General features: G+C 35.2%; 1 protein-coding gene across 4 annotated transcripts in view; it reads left to right on the plus strand.

Moving 5' to 3' along the window:
• The window catches only part of RALYL (RALY RNA binding protein like), a 446,384-nt gene that overhangs the window by 113,438 nt on the left and 312,361 nt on the right, over nucleotides 1-20,585 (plus strand). The window contains exon 1 of one of the 4 annotated variants that reach the window (XM_041713947.2): nucleotides 4,137-7,062. The exons of the other annotated variants lie outside the window; for them this stretch is intronic. Coding sequence (XP_041569881.2) covers nucleotides 6,972-7,062 — 91 coding nt within the window. The 5' untranslated portion in view covers nucleotides 4,137-6,971. Of the gene's footprint in view, nucleotides 1-4,136; nucleotides 7,063-20,585 lie in introns of those variants that run through there. 4 annotated transcript variants of the gene reach the window in all.

The raw sequence follows: 20,585 nt of genomic DNA on the forward strand, positions 1-20,585 counted from the left end.
GCTAGTGTACATACAAAGGGTCAGTTGAGAAACTATATGTACTGTATGTTGTCAGTTCATTGAATCTCAGTCTCTGTTCTTCCAGTGGCTGGGTAAACATTTTAGCCATCAGCAACCATTTTGCTGATTGAATATTGCTATATATAGTCTTATATAGACTTCAGTCCGAGAGCGCCGTAATTCAACTGTAATTCAACTCAGTTGAATTTACAGTGCTTTTACAGGTGCATTAATGAAGCCCATTAAAATCACGTTGTTCTCCTGGCAGGCAGCAGAGGCTGCAGGCACTGGCCAATGTTGCGACAAGTCAGTGTTATGGAACAGGCGCTGACTCCTGTGAACTGACAGCAACCTCAGCTCAGACACACGAGCTGGTGCTGTGCTAGAAACTCCCCTCTGCTGCCCTGTGCTAGGAAATCTCTGCCATGCAAGACAGCTGGAGTGAAGGGAAAAGATTCTCTCAGATTGAGGTGTTACTGCTATCTTTAGAGAAATGCAGGTCATATTTTGATTATTTAGTCTGCAGAACAGAGAATCCTTAAATCGCAGGATATAATTGAGGACAGTGCTGTCAGGTTCATTTATTTGTCTCTTTATTTAACTCTGTTTCTTAACTTTCATATAGTGGAACATAAATATTCCAGATCTAATTAATCGAAATTAGGTTAGCCCAAAAGTTAAGTTGCTGTGATCTCTGCTAAAATGCTTGTTTTCTTGTGTAGCCACACAAAGTTGTTATTTTCATTAAAATGGTCATGCTCAGTAAGGAAGTGTAATACTTCAGTGGCAGAGTGATTGCTTGTACTAGTAGTAGCACATTGAAGTTATATGACCTCTCATTAATCTGTACTTTGATAAGGTCTTGGAGTGGTAGGATTAATGACATTCTACTGTAAGTTATTCAAATCCCTGTCTGTGAACAGACTATCTCTTTGGAGAAACACACAAGTGATACCGAATCTTTTACTGCCTTGGAGAATAACTGCAGTGGTACAGAGACAGAAATTTGCTCATTTGTATTGTTGACCATGTGAATTGCCTAAAACCAGGCAGCTTTGCTTTTCTCTTATTATTTTTTCTGCGTATGATTTTACTTCTAAAAGTATTCTACTTATGCAAAGGCTGTTTTTCCTATTCACCCATTCTTTTCATTTTATCTTTTGAGCTCCATGCAGCATGCTGAGAATCATGTACCTAGGCTAGCTTGGTGACATTCATTTCATTTGGTCCACAAGGCTTTCCTGGCTGCTTATGTTTCCCTTGTGCCACATCAGCCTCATCAAATCCTGTTTTTCCTCTTGGCTCCTTTCTGTCAGCATGCATTCTTCTGAGCGTTGTCTCTTCAGCCATATCTCATCCCATGCAGTGCTTTCAGTTCTTGTTACCAACATTACCTCCCCTGCGAGGATTATAAACCCTGCTCCTAGTGCAGCAAAACTATGTGGATTTCATGGCCAGGACAACCTTTCTCTATGGAAAAGAAAAATGAGCATGCCACTCTCGCATTTTAAGATCTATTCCAGAAATTCATGGACCTGAATGTCAGAGGAACTATCAATGTTTCTGGTACAGCTCTATATAACAGCTCACAGAGTTACTTCCTCAGTCATCCCTCTACACCTGAGTAAGCTCTGATTAAAAGGTATCCTAGATCAATTTATGGGAAACAATACATCTAGGAATGGAGTTTTCCATATGCTTTAACCATTACTGATTAAATGTTTATCAATTATTCAGCTGGAAGTCCAACTCCTACACATGGCTTTCACAGCTGTTTCTTAGACATAAGAAAAATTCTATTTTCTAGTTTCACACACTGCTCTTCTATGTGCTACTGTATGCCATATTTATATCAGTTGGAATTTTGTCAGGTCAAATGCAAGTCCTTATGCATGGCAAGTCAATGCTAGTCTATTTAATTTTTTCAATTTTTGAAGTGTAAAAACTGGATGCAGTAAAGACTGTTGTCTCAGTGTTGTACACAGAGTCATGCTGTCTGAAAATTTCTTTTTCTGTATTGAGGAATTGCATCAGCCATTGTTGCAGTAGCTTTCTGTTGACAATTTGTGCTCAAAAGTGGAAAGCTCAAATATAGCCAATTTGAAAAATCATCAGAAAGTTAATTTTCTGCAGTGGAGTGCAGGTTTGATCAACATCAGTTGATAGACCTCCCAGGATAAGGAGTGTTTTTTCCTTAGTACAACACCATGTCAAAGCTCTACAGATGAATTCTACCAAGAGAGAACATCCTTTAATTTGGCTGTGGATGTTCCTGAGGCTGCTGTGCTGTTCTAGTTGTTCACTGTAGAAGAAGGGATGGCTTCCCAGAGATTCTACCTCACCTACCTTCACTGGGCTGCTCTGTACCATCCCTTAGTGCACATTAGGGACTGATCCTGTGCTGAGTTGCACTTTGACAGCTTGTGTGCTGCCTATGCAGCTTCTCAGCAGTTTGCAAAGCACTGCTATACCTTTCTTAGTCCATAGCAAATGACGCTAATGAAGAGGGTCACAAACTTTCTCTCTATTGCTCTCCTTCTTAAAAGTTTTAGACTGCTACTAGTTAAAATAGGTTACTTTTTATTCTTGATGGTATATTGTTACTGGAAATAGAGATCAAAAAATTTTATTTTGTTGTCACGTAGCAACTTGAGAATTTTATGTAAAAGTTACTGGTAGCTTTATATGCCTTTGGAGTCCTCAGTGTTCTATAGTCTACAAGAATATTGCTGTTTGCTAAGCTCATACTTCCCAAATTATATCATCCTGTTTCAACAACATAAAAACAGATTTCAGGAATTTTGCTTAAAATCTTTTACAGCAGTTTGCCTTTCAAACTGCTACAAAAGTGTTATGGCTTTTCATTTTGATTTGTTGGCAAGAAACAAGTTGACTGCCCTTTCTTTGAAAAACTTAAAGGCTGAACAGAAAATTATTTTGCTGACACACTAAATGCTTTTTGCAGCTGAACTGATTTTCTTCAGTAATAAAAGTCAATTGGTATAATGAAAAAATGTTTTATGTAAGCATCACACTACTGCACCAGTGCAGCCCTCCAGCCTTCTCTGAAACTCTCAGGCCACACTCATTTGAATCAACAGGCTTCTTGACATATTACAAGCTCAGAACAGGAAATTTCAGCCTCAAATTGTTCCTTTGATTATATACCCAGATTAGGGAACAGCATATTAACATGCTCTCTGAAATGTATGCATGTGTATATATTTGCATAAAGAATTGCATATATTCACACATAAACAGACGTTTAAATATTATTTGTACCTTTTAATTTATGTTCAGCAGCCTAGTTTCTATTTGACTGGAAGCTTATAGCTACTTTCTCACTGTTAAGTGGTAGTTAGTGAATTGCAATTTCTGAACAAGTTTTCTGAGAAGCAAAATTCAATACACTTCCCAGAGTAAGGCAGAAGAGGAATTTGCTGTTGCATAAACTATTGCTGTTTTCTTACTGAAACTCAAGAAATCACTGATGCTTTATATTGCCAGCTCCATACCATCTAATATAAACTATAACTATATAAGCTAAACATAGATGCTTTGATAACTGCCTGTTCACTAATGACTTCTACTGAAGCAGTTTAATATCACTATTCATTTATTTAGGCACTCCTCTTTTTTTTTTTTTTTTATTTTTCCTATAGCTTTCTTTATCTTCTGTTACTGAAGCATTTAAATCTAAGAACTTGTACTCCAGTATGCTGTAATTGAGTTTAAATGTTAATTTTCCCAATTTCCTGAAGTATATAGTTAAAAGGATTTCCTACCTTAGAAATAATTATATTTCTTTTCACTGGAACAATAGAAAATTCTCGGTTTTTCTGTTTCTTCATTTACATACCAACACCCCCCTCATTTGTTTTATCAACCCGATGAAATTCCTCAGAAATCCCCACATAAATCTACAGAGGGTTCCCCTTGCTTGATGCTGTAGAACAGGGGTACCTGATCCTTTCTCAGTTCTGATTCTCTGATTCTCACTTCCTTTTTTGCTTGAAATTTACCTTAGATTATTTAATTCTTTTTTTTTTTTCCATTTTCCTAGTTTATTATAAAAATGATTTCTGCTGTTTGACACCTTAGAAATACCAAAATGGAAGAATTTCCAGAATTACCAAGTCTATTTCCTTACTGCTTTTATAGCTCTCTTAGCAATTTAACAAAGCTGCTAAAATCAATGTCTGTTGCTCAAGGAGTTTTGATTTATTCAGGATTCCAGATTAAACTACCCTTATCCATGTATACTGTCTTTTGGAGTTGTTCCTGTTTACAGCTAGTTTCCACTTCACAGAAGAAGAGAAAAATATCTGCAGGAGCTTAAGAGGGCTTCTTAGTCCAATGAATTTGTCACAAACACCATAGACTTTACTGAGGGCTCTGCCTTTCATAAACTTAATTACTCTCTCCACCTGTTGTGAGAGGCCAGATGTGCCACTGCTGTTTTTCACCCTTTCCAGGGGACAGAGCACTTCCAAGAGTTTCTGTAGCTGCACAGTGAGTTTGTTTGTTTTTCATGCTGCTCACTCACAGTAGAAGGCTCCTTTAAATAGGGCTGGCAGAAGTCCATAGTGTCCCTCACTGTGGGAGCAATTAACTCTATTATATAGATAACCAAGCTCATAGAAATGAGGTATGGGTACCATTACAAGCCCCTGCAACATTTGTTTAATTGCTAAAGCACTTGTTTATGCACTGCTTTGTTGGAAGAAAATATATTAAACTATACAACAATGATCTGTCAGGTATAAAGCCTGCAGCCTTGAGGGGGTCATTATGGAGCTCAGATCAGAAGAATTTAAGACATTTTCTCATATATCAAATGTCTGAGACCTAAGCTTCATCTTGCTGTTAGCTATAATGCAGTTCTATGGACTGTCAGCATGAAGGGAATATTTACATATTTTTTCAGTAAATAATTGGGTTTTTATCATTTGTGTTTTCTGTCTTCTTGTATTACACTACATCATGTTGTTCATAAGAAACTGCAGTACTGTCATGTTAAGTGGCATTGCTATGTTACCTCAAAGCATCTGATTTTCTTCCTTGCTGTTGTTTGGTAGAACAATGAAATTAATGAATTGTGTTCAAGCCAGTGGCAGCTTTGATGCTTTTAGGCTGGCAGATATATCAACAAAATTTTATGGTAGATGTGAGTATGCAAATGTGTGTAATGCAATGGAGGTTTAACAGATCAATGCAGTACAAAAAACAAAGCCACAGCATATGTTATTCATTATCAAACTAAAATTAACTAAGAAGAATAAGTACCATACATAAGTAAAGGTGGAAAATATACAACTCCTTGCAGCTTTCTCCTATATATTTCTTTGTGAGCTAGCCTTGATTACCACATGCCTGTTCCTGCAGCCTTGGATATAGACAGAGAAATCAACACTGAAGGCCACTGGTCGGGTTTATGTAGAAATTCAAATACTTGTGGCTTCTTATGACCCTTGCACTTCACAATTGCTTCTGGAGACAAGTAGGAGAACATTACAAGGTCCTTTCAAGGTAATGGCCATTCTTCATCATTTTGCAGAACATTTTACATTTTAACAGTCTTTATGGAGTTTTAACTCAGGGTTGAAAACTTTGTACCCTAGATAGAAGCTGTCTCTATCTCAAACCTTATTAATCTAAAATTTATTCATTCCTGGAAAAGGGTACTAGCTCGCATCTTAAATTCAGTGTGCAATAACCTACATATGTATTGATGGTGAGATACACTTCTTCACCTTAAATTTATGGATTTAAGTCCATAATTGTAATTGGTTCTAGGCAAACAACAGTTTTACTGCACTATGATTTCTTGATAAACCTTTGTGAATCCTAAGCTGCTGTAGTCAAGAAAAAGGCCCCTATTATGTGGCAGTTGCACCTGCTTTAGCATAAGCTGTTGTTTAAGACTGAAAGTTTTTAATTAGTAATATGTTTTTTCCTTTGTTATCCTGTATTTAGATGCCAAAATTTAGAAAGTGGAAGAAATAGCCTTTTCTGTCTCTATGGGGTGTCTAGGGCATTCAGCCCTCTGTAAGTTCAAGCTTCTGGAAATTAAAATAAGACTTTAAATCTAAACAAATTTTATAAATTATTATCTTTAATAAAGGAATATTTTATTATGTGATTTTTTAAAATACTGATTGGTTTTGGAAAACTTTTAAACAGAAGTTACTTCTACTGGAAATCTAAACCTTCCTATATCAGAGGTATTAACTTATTTGTCTTATTGAAGCATTATATCTGAATTCTGTTGGCGCTTGAGGTTTAAATATAAATAGCATTTGCAATCTATCCAAAGACAGCTATTTATGCTAGTGTACTTTGGAATGGAAGAAAGTGATACAGTCACTTATTAAGGAGGGCTAAATATGAGAATAATTTTTTAAATTATGGTATGTTCTGCTTTAGAATCTGTTTTAAAATAGAATCTGAAGACTCTAAACCACTTATTGAAGCTCCAGCACACTTCTGAAACATCCAAATAATTTTCCATGTTGGTCTGTCATTCAGGTATTGATCCTGGCTGCCTCTGACACTTTAAAATCTAATGAGGTGACAGTCCAAGGTCTTGTAGCTGCAGTCTATTTCTTCCAATATGTCATAATTTTCCTGCTTGTTTTTAAAGCTACCTATATCTATTTCTCATTTCAGGTCAGATAACCTTGGACTATCACACTGTATGCTGTTAAAATTAATAGTCCTTTGACTGGTACAGTGACTTTCTCAGAACTTACAGCATTGAAGATATTCCACTCTGTTCAGTGTGACTAACTTTCTTTGTATATTTCAGTTATGCAGATATGAGTTTTAAGAATTAATTGTAGGTTTTCTTCAATCCAAAATATAAAACTCTACATACACAACCTGGTTCTGATTTTATAACTACCTTTTTTCTTCTCTACCCACAGTGCGTTTTTTAGAGAACTCTCCACAAATAGCAATAGTGAGCATTGATGCAAGCTACCAATTTGGTGCTGAGAAATAATCCCAGATATGCCTTACAGCTGGGTATCTCAGAGCAACTTATTCAAACATCTTTTGGAGGTAAAATGATAACTGGGGAATACTGTCACTTGTACCTGAGGCTTTTCTGGCACTGTGAGGTTCTTGTTGTGCTTTTATAACAAGCATACATGCATTGAGCTGAATTTGTTAGCAGAAATCTCGTTCTGCTCCCAGGAAGCCACTTGGACTTCATGACTTCTGAGAGCTCTCTGACAAGGGAATTGGAGATGCTCTGTCTCCTATAAAAGCTGACTGAAGTGCTGCAGCTACAGCAAAAACCTCTAGGCCAGAAGACATTGCTTTTCAGCAGAACAAGTGCTTCTCATGAGATCATACCTGATCTTTATTACAGGGTCTTCCTTATATAGAAACAGACCTTTTTGGTTCTCTATGAACAAATTTTCCCTGTGTCACAACATGAACTTCCAGAAACAGGCTGCTCTGGACACAAAATTTCTTTCCCCAGACTGCTCATTGTTTCAATGAGGTCAATCTTTAGGCTTATCTAGAGAAGCTGTGATGAAGTTTTTAAGTGGGAAAGTCCAATTAAATGAGAAAATACACCTGAATAATAGATTTGGTGTTTTTTATAATAGTGGTATTTTCAGATATTCTATGAAATGTCACACATTATACCTTTCTGATTTGTTCTGAAGTAATTGATCAAGTATGACATGAGTGTTGCTCCATAAATCCTGCATGCTTTGGGAACCACAGAGGGTAGATGAAATTAGATATCATCCATAGACATTTATACAAGATATTGCTGGTCAATGACATTTTTACCAATGTTATACTGGTGACCATTTTTTTTGATGAACCCTCCCAGGCTATCCTACCATGATCAATCAATCCATAACCCTAACACATAATCGTTAGGAAAACAGAATTTAATTACTCATCTATTAGTCACAGATTTTTAGGCAGTGAGCATCCAGGAGGCTGCGGACAGTAAAGAATTGCTCATACTGTTGTTTGGATGTCAGTAGTACAAATGTCATAGTGTGGTGCAAGACAGCCCAGGCCAGCATGAGAGCAGAGCCTTTTTCCCAGGGAGGGATCCTCAGCCTCGCTGCCTGCCAGGAGCAGGGTCTGTGGTGCCAAAGCAGTACTTCAGAGCAGGTGGAGGAAAGTTAGGCCAGGGCATGGCCCTATTTCTACACAGCTGAAAATGCAGTACTTGTTCAAATATCCTTGTGAAGGGCATCATCCATGCTTTGATATGTTTACCTTTCAAACTGGGTCAGGAAGGAAACTGTGACTGATATTTTGTTATGCATTGACTGGTAGCCTCTATTGATTTCTCTGTGCTGATGACAACTCATGTTTGTACATTGTTAGATCATGGGATCCTGTTCAACTAGAAATTATTGTTAAATTCTGATGTTCAGATTTTTTCCTCTAAACTTTAGTACCTTTAAAACCAAGCTATCTTCTATGTGAATGTATATTTTAAGAATAGACATTTTTGGAAGATTTTATCTTTGTAATCAGTTCTCAAAGTATTTCCTTAGAACTATAATGCACTGCAAAACAAATAACCATTATGATTATTGTAAAATGCAATATAGGCTGAAGAACAAGCAGCTATGTCTGCTGTTCTGCTTGCTGGCTCAAGAGTCTTAATATATTGCATAACTTACTAAGAGGTCAATGCCATCATTTCTTCCTCCAAATGAATGGACAGTGGTGAACATTTGAATTAAAGATTTGCTTTCCAAGTGTGCTAATAAAGCAATTCCAAATACCTGTAGTTATTGGTGCATTTTTATTTCATTAGAATAATTTAAAAAATCCTTCTTTTTCCATGAAAAATGATGAGAAACATACAAATGTCTTTATTGACCTCTCTAAGGAGTTTGACTGGACCTTGCTGAACTCATTAATGAGGGAAAAGCAACCTTGAAAATGTTAAAGTCTATTAAACCAGATCAGCATAATAAGACTGTGTGTAAACTACAGAAGAGTGAAACCTGCAAACAGTAAGAAGGTAAAATCACTGGTAGAGCAACATTTGCCTGTGGCAAATTTTCAAATAAAAAATCTACTCTTTTTTATTGGTATAATCTCTACTATCTGAAGGTGGAAAGATACGGTTTCCTATAACTTAAAATAAAGTTTGTATATTGTCACAGACCCTTAATGGAAAAGAATATTAGCAAACTATTCAGCTAGAATAAAGAAAATAAATTATCTAATTGAAATTACTCATTTACTGATAATTTAGTGCATTTTAGTTAAAAAGAAACATCTACCTCTTCATCAAACATAATTTAGAAAATCTATTACTAGAAAGTATTTCTAGGAAATTGTTTCCTAATTCATGAATCAAAGCCTTTTTGGGAAAAAAAAAAAAAAAAAGAAAAACTTACAAAAAAGTGAACAGTCAGATGTCTGACTGTGATGAGAAAGGGATAAATTTCAGCATAAATCTGTCTTGCATGCCTTCTGTATAAAGTCTGGATCATAGATGTAAGCAATTAAATATTTTTCACTGGCCTTTTGCACTTCTATCTTCTGCTCTTAAACTAAACAAAAAATTACTGCAGAATAAAAGTCTGATCTTAAAATATTTCCACAAAATTGTGTAGTCTTGTCTAGGCAACAATTTAATCATATAACTATATATGTTCTATATTTATTCATCTAAAGAAATACAAAAAACTTGACTACTCTCAGCATTGCTCTGCAGTAGAGAGAAACCAATGCAATAAAATGGTATTAACAAATGACTTAATTTCACAGAGTGAGTATAACTTAGGCCTTAGGCATTTTTGTTTATTTCCCATTTCTAGGATTAGCCAGATAGTGCAGGAGGCCAGAAATTAATATCAAATCCCGTTCTTACATTTTTATCTTCATTTTATTGATCCTAAATAAGCTCACTATACTTGGAGGATGAATTCTATTATGCTGAAATAATCAAAAGCTTTAGAAAGGCATTCTTGGACAAATATCACATTTTCATTAGTAATTCATAGTCAGCAAGGAGGTTACTGAAACTGTCATAATAAATATGAGTAATACCTGCACAAGGGGAGGAAAAAAGAGAGGTCCTTGGTCTTAAAGTACCATGACATCATGGTATTTATTAAAAAAAGTATTTCACTTAATCTAAGACAGGGTAAAAAATGCTGTTATTATTTTTTGAGTGTTTTCTCTCTTCAGAGGAGGGAAGAGAGATGAGGAAGAAAATATATAAAGGAGAAAGAAAATTCATATAAGGAAGAAAAAATCCTCTTACTTCAGTGATATTAGAGTCTTGGACAAGATGACCTCCAAAGGTGCCTTCCGCATTTGACCATACTCTGACTTTTTGTTTAGAAGTGAGGGACAGAAAATGAGACCCATAATTTTCATTTCTATAAAAAATTCTTTTAAACAGAATTTTTTCTTTACAATATAGGGGTCTGATCAATAAGCATTTTTTATTAAAGCCGTGGCACACATTTGATCATATTAAAAATATGTCTAACTAGTTTATTTTCTGAATTAAACAATTAAATGGAAATATGAGTAGCCCAATATAATTATGGACATTAATTTTTTTTTCCAGAAATATCTGCTATTAGCTATTCTTGGCTATAGGAACAGAAAAGCCATTGGTATAAATCAGTAAAGCAATTTTATTTGGACCTTGCAATATAGGAGCAAGGTGAGACCTGATGTGCTTCAGATGAGGTTACTTTTTGCATGTATTTAATGTCTTGTCTATCTCCTGACTGTGCTAAGTTATAGCACAGAGATGCTTATTTAAAGGTTTTAAAGATGACAATGGAATAAACAAAGTACCTTGGGAGAGGGTAAAACTCAAATAGGTATATCCTGCCTAAATTACCAGCTTTTGTCATGTATGACAAAGGAGCAAGAATATACAAAATTAATCAAGATAATCTTGTGGGGATGAGAAGTGCATATACACAGATTTTAATTTTCCTCTGAGTCAGAGGACAGTGCAAGCTGATTACTGAGGAGACTTTATGCACATGTTTATAATTTTTAATAAAGAATATTATATGGAGAGGAAGATAGCAGCTGTCCTTTTTTCCCTTCTATCCATAAATCTGCCACATCACTGAATCTGACAAAGTGAAACTCTCTAGATTTCAGTTTGTGCATAACACTGTTGCCAAACTTCATAAAGATATTTTATGGCCTGTTGAAGTGCTAAGATGCTAGACTTCATGAAAAATGAAGTCTCTAAATGGATTGGAGCTATATCACTTGAGGAGTTTAAAAAATATCACTGAGTCACAGCTATTAGTGACAACACTGTGGCGAAATCTTGCCCTGCTTAATTGTAGATCTATTTTAAAATACCCAGCACACAGTGTCACTAATGATGACCAATTTTCACCCAGACACCAAATTATGGTACCTAGGTCCGGACTGGTTAAATAATTTAAACTTACATTGTATGACAAAAAAAAAGTAGTGACAAAGACTTTTTCAATGCCTTGGTCTGTGTGAAATGCAGGCTATGAGATATGGTTATCCATCAGCAAAAATTCACCAAAGCAGGAGCTGCTATAGTCCTATGCTTTTGACTGGCCTGACTTTTCATAGCTTTTCCTTTACAGACAGCAGCTTTGAAGCACCAAGCAATGAGGTGTTTCAGAAAGATGTGATCAAAACCTCAAATCCCCAAAGGGTGAAATCTTGAATCTTCTGAAATTTCATTGTATGCAATCACATGAGTATCAGGACTTTCACAAGGGAAGAGATAAGAAAGCACATTTGGGGAGGTAGTACTGTGATTCTCCCAGTATATCTTACCTTAAGCACTGTAAAACCTCACTAGTAATATCTTTGTTGCTATTTCATGGTCTCATAAACGCAGGCCCCATCAGTCCAAATCATCCAGCACTGACTTCCACCCCCTCCATCCCCCAGATACACTTTTCCAATATACAAGCACTGCCAGAATTCCAACTTTCTAGATGAGCTAGGCAGCTCATCTAGAGTTCACCTCTTCAAAAATACAAAAAGTAAAAATCTGTGTGGGTTGGTTTTGACTTTTTCTAACTCAAAGCATTTTTTCTTTAAGTCCAGTGTGCATAAGAGTCTAATTCTTTCCTCACTTTTCTGTAGGGAGATTTCTACTCTAGGATATGGAATAGCCAATCCCAAATTTATCAACTAGCTAAAACATGTTTTTCCATCATTCCCTTCATTCTCTAATGTAACTATTTCCAGATAAATTTGTTCTAGGTCCTTCAGTAATCTGGTAAATACTAATGTGGAGATGACCAAAGCTCCTTTATGAGTTCATACCTTGCTGTTTGACATGGTATTCAGATTATTCGGACTGTGAGGTAGTAGCTGCCTCAGAATCTGTCCAATATGGGGAAAGCATCTGGTGTCCTCTCACAGAAATCTCCCTGGCAGACCACTCCCACTACCAAAAACTTGCCCCTAAACCAAAATATTGATCCAAGAAATTATAACTAGAATAAAGAAAAAGCATTTTCAGGGAAAAAAAAAAAAAAAGTAATACAATAGCATTCCAGAAACATTCCAATTCAATTTAGGATGATGGGTCATTAAATTTAATGTTTAATGAAGCCATCAAGCTTTTGATTTTTACCAAGATACTAGAAATATGAAAGGGTTTTGGAATAGAGTTTTATTTCCATCCCAGTTAGATGAGTAGCCGAGTCCAAACTAAAATGTTGACTTAATGATCAGGATTAATTAAATCCAAATATTGATTTAATGATTCTGTGATTTGAAAATTTTGTTTCTTTGGATCAGATATGTTAACTTGGTTAACCATCAAAGGTGGAGTTATGAGGCAGACTCTGTCAAGGACCAAAGAGGAACAACCAGTGGTATTATTTTACCCATACTTGTGTTTATCTGACTTAATTTCCAAAGCAATTCCTTTCGTATTTCCTCTTTTGTTTCTGGTTGCCTATGTTTTGCACTGCAAATATCGATTTAGGAGAGAATCTATCCATTTCTTTTCCTTTACCTGAAGAAAAACAAAATCATTCTTCAGCTTCAAGGTTTTGAACATGTTTGTATGGAACTACATGCAGTTCTTTTGACTTATATTTTTCTTCTATGGGCAAAAGTTCTTTGGTTGCTTTTATTTGCTCTCTTTCTAGGGTTTAAAACCTGTTTCCTTCCTATGTATTAGACCTTTCTTTTATCACGCTGGATGTTTGTGTGAGAATTTTTACCCCATTCCACTCCCTGCCTTTGTACTTACCATTTTAACAGGATGTTTGCATTGAAATTTAACACAATTATTCTGCAGTTTTTTATTAACTCATTACTTAAACAGATTTCAGGTGTTACAAATTGTGTTTAAAAAAAAAGAAAGGGAAAGGGAAAGTGGGAGAGAGGAAGGAAGGAAGGAAGGAAGGAAGGAAGGAAGGAAGGAAGGAAGGAAGGAAGGAAGGAAGGAAGGAAGGAAGGAAGGAAGGAAGGAAGGAAGGAAGGAAGGAAGGAAGGAAGGAAGGAAGGAAGGAAGGAAGGAAGGAAGGAAGGAAGGAAGGAAGGAAGGAAGGAAGGAAGGAAGGAAGGAAGGAAGGAAGGAAGGAAGGAAGGAAGGACATGAGAGAGAGTGTGAAAGAAAATAAAAAAGCTTTCATCCTTCCAGGTATTTGGTGATTCTGATGGATTAAGAATATGCTTATCTAAAAAAGGGGTTTTATCCGTAAAACTGTGATACAGCAATTCACAACTTGCCTGGAAGTAGCTAATTAGCTAATCTTGGAAAGATGATTACCAAACTTCATATACCATTAATTTAATCAACATGACTAATACCCTCTTCCATGACTCCACTTCTTAAGCTTATGCTATTGTACTTCACAGCTGCATAGATCTTCGTTTACACAAGTGTTTTAAGGATATTTAAGACAACCACCTGTCTTCTGAATTCTCAAATTTGCCAAATGCTAGTAATTATAAACTAGGCTTCTCTTGACATAAGTCTGAAATCAAGCAACATTTACACTGACTAAATGGATATTTAATTATTTGTTATAATCATGAAACATACTGCAATATTCAGTATTATGTTCATTATCCAGTGTAGAGGGTGATCTGTATCCATTAATATAATTGCTGCTTCATATTCCAGTATCTCTATGAGCTGGTAAAGTTAATGTACAAAGGAAACAATAAAAAAAGATATTTCAAAGGTTAGGTGAGAAATAAAAATTACTTGAGGGAAGGTAGCATGCATTTTAAAATTTGTTTTAATTTAAAGTTTAAAATTTAATTTAAAATTAACTTTTGTTTAAAGCTGTTTGAGACTGCTGCTGCATTACATGTGCTAAATTAAAAGAACTTTTCATTTAGTAGAAAGGGAGACAGTTCTTATGATGACTATTATCCTTGTTTCAGCTGGGAGAGAGTTAATTTTCTTCTTAGTAGCTGGTACAATGCTGTGTTTTGAATTTAGGATGAGAATTATGTTGATAACACACTGATGTTTTAGGTTTTCCTGAGAAGTGTTTACTCTAAATCTAGGACATTTCAGTTTCCTGTGCTCTGCCAGTGAACAGGGGCACAAAAATCTGGGAAGGAGCACAGCCAGGACAGCTGAGCTGAGCTAACCAAAGAATTCCATACCATAGGATGTTCAGTAAATGCATTGCTGGGAGTTGTCCAGGAAGGGCCAGTCTTTGTGTGGGGGTTGTCTTGGCATCAGTCATCTCTCTTATTCATTGCTATCAGTACAATCGCTATTATTATTATTATTATTATTATTATTATTATTATTATTATTATTATTATTATTATTTTCATCATCATCACCATTATCATCATCATTATAATTATTAATATGTTCTACTTTGTTTCAATTATTAAACTGTTCTTATCTCAACACATGAGCCATTCCTTTTTCCCCTGATTCTCCTCCATACATCACTGCAGCAGGAGGTCAGTGAATGAGCATCTTTGTGATACTTATTTGCTTTCTGGGGTTAAACTACACCAATTATCCGCCACACTATTAATCACTATCAATTATTGCATTATTATGAATAAATTAAGAAACTAGTTATCATAGAAGTCGAGTAGCTTTAAAAAATATATAAATTAGAGACTAGAATCTGCAGCAACAGCATGTCTCAGTTTCCAGTCGCTACCAATTCAGAATCAGCACTACAGAAGTACTGGGCCACCATGGCAAGGACGTCTTTTCTTATTCTGCCTCCAGCTTTTCTCTCATCCTTGTCCTCTCCAGTGCTGCTGCCTTCACCCCCCCACACCTGCTCACACTGGAGAGCAAATGACCTTGATACATTTCCATTTCCTTTGGAGCAGAGAACAGACCTTATTAAGTTCATATGTGCATATTAAGCCCATAACCATCTGCTGCGATTATGAACAGTGTGGTGGTTGAGTTAAGCATTTGGAGAGGAGGTCTGAAGGTCAGCTGTGCTTCAGCTGTAGTGTAGCATCTTAGGTTGACTTGAATAAGTGAAAAATGGCATCAGTTAATGAGCAGCTAAGTTTTAAAGAGAGTTAGCATGTAGGGTATTTAAGATCAGGGACACAGAAGCAGAGGATAATATGTTCATCTATCTATATATCAGATACAACAGCAATTGGAACATTCTCAATATTCTTGGGATACTGGAATAACTTCTTGACAGTTATTTTTTTTTTCCTTCTCAAATTATAATACTTAAAAAAAAGAGTAAACTTATAGCTTAGCATGCACTCGCTCTGTTTTGAGCAGAATTCCATTACTTAGTTGGCTTTTGGAGCCTGACACTTCCCTGCATGAGGTGACGGAAAGCATGAAGTGGCAAGTACTCCTGATGGGTTGTGGGAGCAACCAGCTCTCAAAAATATGACTGCCTGTAATGTAAATTCTTGGTATTTATGACTCATGTTAGAATTCTGGGAAATCATGCACCTAGGTAATTCTGTTTCAGGTTTCAATGTTTGTTTTCTTTGTTTAGTTGCTGATTGCCTAGATGGTAATAAATTTTTTTCAAGTATCAACTCAGTGATGTCACTGCATGTTTTTTCTACAATTTCATTATGATAATGAAATATATAATTTCTGAGAGTGTTTCGGTTACTTAGATTAAAAGGATATTGATAATTAGAAAGTAATCTCCCTATGGAAATTCCTTAGTTGGCCAGGGCCTTCTTATTTTGGTTGGAATGTTTAATATATCCACTCAGTTTTGGTAAATTAAGGGAAAGTAAATTTATCTCCATCACAACCTTTTTATGTTTACAGATTTATTTCATTTTCATTGGGTCCTGTTCCGGTCTTTATATGTTTTACATCTTCTTATTTCTGAGACAAAGAGGACATGAAATAATCAGCATCTAATTTCAAAGGTTATAACTTTGAAAAAATATTGCTTAGTTTATTAATATTGAGTATTTTAATGTTTCTATAATGGGCTCCAACTGTCATAAGCTATAGCAAAAACTTCCTAATAATTAGTTTCAGCAGTTAAGATTTCGGTACTTGCTTTATTGAATATTCATTTCTGTTTCAGCTGAGGTTTTTGTTCTGTTCTCAAGGGAGCACAGCTTTCAGACCATTACTTCATTGTTTTTATTTCTTTCAGCAAAGAGATTTAGGGCATAATGCCAAAATAATGCTCTGTGGATCATCATTAGTGTGCTTTACTCAGCTTGTCCTTCTCAATCTCTAATTAATCCCTAAAAAAAATCTGTCTGTGTAATGATTAAAAATGTTTAAGTTAAGAAATAAATATTAATGTATACAAGTAACAAATATTAGTCTGATATTCTGTGCTTAATATTTAGTAGTGGCTGATGTTATCCAGAGCTGAGAAGAGAAAAAACAGGGGCTAGGTCAATCTATATACAGGCATTAGGAATTGTGGCTGATATTAATCCCCCAATAATTGTAACTACTTTTCTGCAATAGTCAGTGGCACATGGCTGTCTCATGTGAGTAGCTGACAGTATGTATCATGGTTGCACAAATTTTCTAGAAGAGCGAGCTACTGTATCAATTACAAATGAGCATTTGCACTCCAAATTAATTACTAGCTGTGTAAACCAATACGTGTGTGGACTGAGGATGGGAGGCTGAATTTTTACAGTTCTGACAATTTGGTATTTATTCTGCTGGGATAGGGGAGCCGTCTTTATATAAAACGGAGCAAAAGGGAGTCAGGTAAAATAATGCAATGAACAATATGTTCATTCTTGGTCTATTATTTAATGGTAAATTTAACTCACTGAATTTCATCTGAAAGATTGCAGCTATTTCAATTCCTTAAGTAACCTGGGAGTAGTGGTCATTGACGGAACAGTTAAAAGGTAATAAACTTGAAACTTATCCTCTAATATTTACATTTCCCTGCTTACTTTTTTATTCTGTTAGTATTAAAAGAGTGACACTTTACCCTTCTCAAAATGCACATTTTGGACTTCTGAAAATATTGTGCATAGTCTGAGTGGAGAAATCCGTGTGTGACAAGTGATTTCAGGGTTGACTCCTTTGTAAACAGGTTGACTTCAAATCTTGTGGTAGTTTTTGCTCTGTGATGCCGATCTACATGCTTTTCTATTGCATTAATTCAGTACTAATACTAGTACTAATACTAATACTAATACTAATACTAATACTAATACTAATACTAATAAATACTAATATTTAGTATCAACAATTTTAGTAATAATAAGTACTCTTCAAAACTGTACTTTGTAGTTGACATATGGTGTTTCTTAACCACCCTATGTTCTAATTAGCCGACTCAGGTCTTGAAAATTTAGGTATACTTTTGGTTCAGCTATAAGCAATCCCTTGGAATTCAGATTGTTGAACTTCTTTACACAGCACCCATTGCCATTCTGCTAGTGTTGTCTTGGAGGAAAATCTGTAAGAAACAGAGGTCACATGAAGCCCACATCAGAAATATTACTTGGTGGGTTCTTCCTTTCAAAGTAACTGATAAACGCTCCCAGTTGTTAGAGACAGCAACAGATTTTAAATGGAATATTATCTAGTGCCATAATGTTATCTCCTGGTTTTAACATATGGCTGGAAATTTTAGATGAGGAGAGGTGAACCATCTATATTTTGTGTAAAGCTATGAATAAAACAGATCAAGAAGATCCCTGTAGGTCAACCCAGACAGGATTCAGACCTTGAATGTCCTCCACATTAATGAATGATGTGTGTGCTTTATTGAAAATAGGACTAGAAAAATCAATCACTGTGGGTGAAAACTGCAACTTTGCCTGATTTCAACACTCAAAATACTATATATTTTCAAACTCTGAAACTTTCAACTGTTACTTTTTCCAAAGTTTCAACTTTCTAATATTTCCTTCCAGCCATGAGACCTAAAGATCCAGTTAGATTTTCAGTAAAAATCTGTGACTGTTAACAATTCATGAAAGAAGAGAGATTTCAATATTTCAAATGTAATGTTTATAATAAACTGTGCATAACTAATATTCTGTAATTTGAATATTTTGGAGTAACAAACTTCTGACCATTGTGGTTAGTGCATTCCTTTTTATAGATATTACTCTTACTTCTATCTTTCCATTTATTTCAATTAAACTATAGTAATTTGTTCAGAGATGGAAAATTAAAGTAGCAATTTTGAAGTGAATTTTTCAGTAGATTCTCAGTCCTAGTTATGTTATTTATTACTTTGAAATTTCCCAAAAATTTTAGAGTTAGTTATGAAAAGTAAATAAAAGTTTAAAGTAAAAAAAAACCCAAATCACCCAAACTCAAAGCTTGTAGCGGTCTGCAGTATTAAGTTCATACATGCGAAGGTTTATTTGTTTGTGTATGTGGGGATGGAGTGCAGATGATTTTTTCTGAGAAAAAAGTCCTGCAAATCTGTACGTGTTTTATGCATATCAATTTGCAGTTCTTTAATTAAAGTTCATATATATATGTGAAGTTTTCACTAATTTCTCAGTTCTTACAAACCAAAATGACATTGATACGTCATTTTTTTCATAAAAACTTTTTTAATTCTAGTACTGCCAGGGGCAATGATCTGGACTTTTTAATGTAGCATCTCTTTCAGATTAATGTTTCAGGTTAATGTATCCAATACTTGAACTTTCTGCAAAATTAAACTCATGTTCTAATAATAGCAAGTCTTTAGCTATTCTTTTCTAAAACTACTCTAAGAGCTATTAAAACATGCTTTGAAGTGTCCACTGGAGACAGGATTCTGAAGTTATGGTCAAGGACAAGTAGACAATCCATGATTTTCAAAACTTCCAGTAGGTCAAATTGTATACAAATGTTTTTTTTTTTCCCTTTGGGGACGAAAATTTAACATTTTTCCCCTTATCAGAATTGAGCTAGCAATATAGCTTTCCAAGAGAGATTTTGTCTGGTGTTCTTAGGATAATCTAGCTCCATTAAAAAAATCATAATTACCCTCTGTTCATCTTTGATTATTTAGTTTGGAAAATATTTGGATTTTCCTTCTTTTTGTACTTTCTTTTTCTGTCAGCAGTCAGTGCTGCAGACAGCTATTATAACACTTGTCTCCAGAAGCTTTCACACCATGATGTTTGCCCATGCTAGACATGTTATATTAGATACAAGACTGCTATCTCTGCCAGCAAGCCTTACTGTCTTGGAGACTGCTTCCTTGATTTATGCCGAACTGGCTTCCCTGAAAATAGCTTACCTGTGTGCAAGCTTTGATCCCCTCTGGAATGTTCTCAGTATAAAAAGAAGGCAAAGATATGGTAAGAAGCTGTATAATGGTGATGTTGTTGCAGCAAAATTCTGATACATTTTTGCTAAACCTATCCAGGGAAGCCAAGATCCCACGGAGGCTGGCAGTCGCTGAAATGCATGGCTGCAGCAAGAACTGCTAAATTGATGTACATGTCAGTAGCTCAAAGCTATTCAATGCTCTTTCTGTGAATATTGTTCTGATTTCATCAAATTCTTTGCAAAAGGAATAAAAACTCTCTAGCATAGGAACCTTGATATTTCTGGTCCTATTTTTAAGAGAAAACTTCTAGCAAAGTTAACAAAGCAGAGCCCTCCCTTTAGGGACATGTGCTTTTTTACATGCTAAGACTTTAACTATAAATTTGCCTTCTCTTTTATGGAATAAGCCAAAAAGAGCTCCAAACAACAATAACAAAAAAAACCCAAACAAACAAAAAAACAAAAAAAACCCTTACTTTTTCTATTTTTACCATATTGTTTTCCCTATATTTCTACTAGCACAGTGGGAATTTGAGGTTTTCAATTTAAAAGGATAGAATATTTATACTTAGAAGCATTACTAACTTAATTTCTGTGTTTGCTCTGTATTTGCTACAAATATATATGAACTGAATATTTACTTTTTAAAACCTGAAGACTGCTGTGCGAAATTTTTAAAACCTGAAGACTGCTAAAATCAGAGCTAAGAGTTTAAAAAATTTGTGGGTTTTTTTTATTGTGATCATCCATTTTGAGATGGAAAAGCTACACAAATATGTTTTATTTGAAGTATTTTAAGTGGGAAAGGTGTTGAAAGACAATAGTTTAATGAAGTGCACTGAGCTTTCCTGCAGTGTCTGATGCATCTGCATGTTGTTATGAGTCATTGGATGCATTA

This window comes from Taeniopygia guttata, chromosome 2 (assembly GCF_048771995.1).
Source record: "Taeniopygia guttata chromosome 2, bTaeGut7.mat, whole genome shotgun sequence".
NCBI lineage: Eukaryota > Metazoa > Chordata > Aves > Passeriformes > Estrildidae > Taeniopygia > Taeniopygia guttata.